Source organism: Anneissia japonica, unplaced genomic scaffold (assembly GCF_011630105.1).
Source record: "Anneissia japonica isolate Jap-2015-1 unplaced genomic scaffold, ASM1163010v1 scaffold2284_len378405_cov197, whole genome shotgun sequence".
Taxonomy (NCBI): domain Eukaryota; kingdom Metazoa; phylum Echinodermata; class Crinoidea; order Comatulida; family Comatulidae; genus Anneissia; species Anneissia japonica.
Genome location: NW_022735924.1, coordinates 372,491 through 376,205, shown reverse-complemented (window position 1 = coordinate 376,205; position 3,715 = coordinate 372,491). Strand labels below are relative to the sequence as shown.

Genomic DNA, 3,715 nt, shown 5'->3' with positions numbered 1-3,715 from the left:
AGATGATTGGGTTGATGAGGAATTTAAAAGTGCTTCAGTGAAACTGTATGGTACACCGTCTACTTCATTGAATTCGATCACAATCAAGAATGTTCTATACGCTACAGAATAAAAAAAATATTTCATGATAATAATAGGCATATATCCATCCAGAATAGAAACGGCAATCATACAATGAAATAGACCAACAACATATCACAACAATATAATTATATTTAGTGATATATACAATTATATAAATCATGATAATAGAGATAAACCATCTTACGGTAACGCTATAAATATAAAAGTATCTTTTTGGAGATTCTGCCTTGTTGTCATGCTTGCGGTCATATTGACCTGTTATTTGCCATGCGTCAAGTGCTGTCTAACTACACTTGCACAAGAGTGCGAAGCTTTAGTTGCTTTAATTGGATTTGAATTCCCAGCAAAGCATCAATGGCCCAGTTGTTTAGGTCGTCTGAATAAAGAGACAAGGTCCCAGGTTCGTAACCCAGTTGGGAAAATTTTTTCTCACGCTCTCGAATTCCTCATCTCTGTATGAGGCTTAGGGAGGGGAGTTGTCTTTTGTTGTGAGAAACAATGACAATAATAAATATAATAAATGTTAATAAAGGACCATATGTTTTTTCAAAAAAAACAAAAAACAGCCGTATTGTTAAATTATATGAGTGAACTATGTATGGTTACCTTCAATTGTAACAGTAAATGAGCAATTTGCTAAATTGCCAGAACCGTCAGTTGCATCAAAGTTTACTTCTGTAATACCAACAGGAAAGGAATTGTTGCTGTTGTAGTTGGATGTAATCGTAGGCGGATTCTGTGAATTATCAGTTGCGTTCACTTGGTCCCAGATTACAAGTAAGCTGGAAACTCCAACAGCACTCTGCATGAAAATGTTACTAGGACAATTGATGACTGGAGGTTCCTGGTCTGTGACAAAAATAATAAAGTTCCTTGTGCCTTATTCAACATAAAATGTATAGGGCCTAATGCAAATGTTATAAATATCAACCTCTACAGTTGAATGATGAAGTTGAAAGAGTAGATTATGAAATTTAGAGTTTGATCAGAAACGTTTACTTTGTATTGATGTGAATTCCAATTTAACAGTTAAATCAATGTTTCTTTTTGTGTACCCACTAAATGTTACCTTACAAAACTATTGTGATAAGTATTATAGTACGTATGAATAACAACAACAATAACAATATTTATAAATGATGATATTTGAAAGAAAGTTTATTCCGTCTTGTCTTACCTTCAACATTGACCATGAAACTGCATGAAGCAGAATTGTTAGATGAATCTGTTGCATTACACTCCACTATTGTTTCACCGATTGGAAAAGGAAAACCAGATTGCATGGAACATACAGGTGATATGGCCTCATCTGAGTTGTCTAAAACGACCACTGTGTAATTGTACACTGCAGTTGGTAGACCGTCATCAGTCATTACCGTTTCACTTGTTGGACAGGTTATGTTTGGATTTTCCATGTCTTAAAAAAGTAACGTAAATGCTTTTAAAACATCATCCAATCAATCATTATAAATTGTGTACGTTTGTGTACTTATCCTAATACACTATGGTTTACGGTGTGGACACCAAGAAAAATCCAAGAAAATCAGAAGACTCATTTTATATTTATTTAGATTTGGTAACAATGTAAAGTAACAAAATATAGACGTGGTATAAGTGGAGAACAAATCCAAAGACCACCCCAATTTTTTAGGTCCCAAAGTGGTCTCGAAATTAGAGGGCGAAATGTAGGCCTTGCATTTGAGTCCCCCAGCTGACACACAAAGGAATACCAAAGGATCTCCACGTTACAAGGCACAGAGACTGACTGACAACCACTATTTTGGCTGACCGTAGGCCTACTATGCTGCATGCCTGCGTATGTCTTATATTATTGACTCCACTTGCTAATATACATTATAGAGTAGGCCCTATATAATAACAGCATTTTACTGTGAAATTGTTATATTTATGAAACAAATAGAATTTAATATTTAGCATAGTCATCAAACTGCATTAAAATTTAATAATTCCCCTTTATATTCCATATTCCATACTTTATAAAATACACAGTAAATATTTATTTATTTCGTACAATAGATAAGCAATACTAAGTAATGTTTGCATGTCAGTATAATAATAATCATAAAAAAAAAAACAATTCTGACTTTATTATGGCAAAAAAAGAACGTTTCAACCTTTATTAAGAAGTCAACATTATATCCCCTATCACAAAATATAATCGGCTGAAAATAATAATGGTTTATAACATTCACAATTTAAAAAATTTTGAATCATAAATCAAAATGTTTTTCTTCTTTAAAGGTAGTCTGTGCATTCATGGTATTTATTCCACCTGTCATTAAGAAAGCACTTTAATTGTTTCCTGTCTTCTAAATATTAGTACCCTAGTTTTGGAGACACCACTATTAGGGGCATATTTTTGGGGCAGGAAAGTATTGCCTTAATTTTGTTTTATTACTGTTGATTTTATTACTGTAGGCCCATAACAATTTTGAAATTAATAGCTGTCCAAAACATAATAGCGTATTTTTATACTTTAGTACTTACCATATATAGTGACTGTAATAGTACACATTCCTCCGTTACTGGAAGAATCAGTTGCTTGGTATGTAACCACAGTGAGACCAATACCAAATGTACCATTAACTGGAAAATCGGAGGTAATGACAGGTGTTTCACCAGAATTATCTTCAACTGTAACGTTGAATTCTTCTACAGTTTTGGTTGCTTCTCCCGGTGGTGTGTTGGCAGAATAGCTGCCTGGGCATGTTAGAACTGGATTCTCAATATCTTAAAAACAAATTTTAAAACTATTATACTTTTAATGTATTACATGTTATTTTTTATTGTCATGTTTAAATAAAAACACCATCAATTCAAAATCAGGATATGCCTTTGTAAAAATATAAAGGTGGCATACCGTGTAAATGCGATTAGTGAAAGGGTTGTTTAAATTTTAAAGATATACCATTTGTCATGAAAGACCCTAAAAAATCAATCAAAATATATTTTGCGCTATATAAAACTACACTATTATTATTATTATTATTTATAGCTTATTTATAAGGATCAAATAAAGAAATAACTTCCGATAAAACACAAATTAAACACTGATTATCAGATTATAGTACGAAAATCCTTAAGTGGGCGGGTGTACATACACAGACGAAAGGATGAACGAAAGAATAGATCAATAGAAGAAGGGTTTGCTTTTTGCCATTATTTTTGTAAGAAACATTTCACAGAACCTGAAGACCTACCTTGTTCACAGGCACTACCATCATATCCGGTTCCAGTACAATTACAGGTTGCAATGTTATTTAATATATAACATTCGCCATTCACACAATACTCTAGTAAGCACGGATTACCTAAAAACAATCAATACATTCATTTGTTTACTAATCTTCCACCAAATCAGCAGCAAACATAAACAAACCCATCTCTTACTTCTTTATTATACTATAAAACATTCAACAAGTTAGCACAACTGTCAGCATAGGTTTGTAAAAACTATAACAGTATTGCTGTAGTAGTTCTTACAAAATTGGCTTTCTTGTAAACAAATTCTGCAAACACACACACACAAACCGAAAGGTCCACTGATTAATATCAGATAAGATAATATAATACATACTCCAAGTATCGAAATTCACGCCATCGTTTTTGG

The 3,715-nt window shown here is 32.7% G+C and overlaps 1 protein-coding gene across 1 annotated transcript in view; it reads right to left on the bottom strand.

The window, feature by feature from the left end:
• Nucleotides 1-690: 690 nt before the first annotated feature.
• The window catches only part of LOC117116700 (hyalin-like), a gene marked incomplete at its 3' end in the record, with an annotated part of 8,816 nt that continues 5,791 nt past the window's right edge, over nucleotides 691-3,715 (bottom strand). Inside the window, exons 3-6 of the mRNA XM_033260800.1 lie at nucleotides 3,306-3,416; nucleotides 2,593-2,835; nucleotides 1,262-1,501; nucleotides 691-933 (exon numbers count right to left, since the gene is read on the bottom strand). Of these exons, the coding sequence (XP_033116691.1) occupies nucleotides 691-933; nucleotides 1,262-1,501; nucleotides 2,593-2,835; nucleotides 3,306-3,416 (837 nt within the window). The remainder of the gene's footprint in view (nucleotides 934-1,261; nucleotides 1,502-2,592; nucleotides 2,836-3,305; nucleotides 3,417-3,715) is intronic.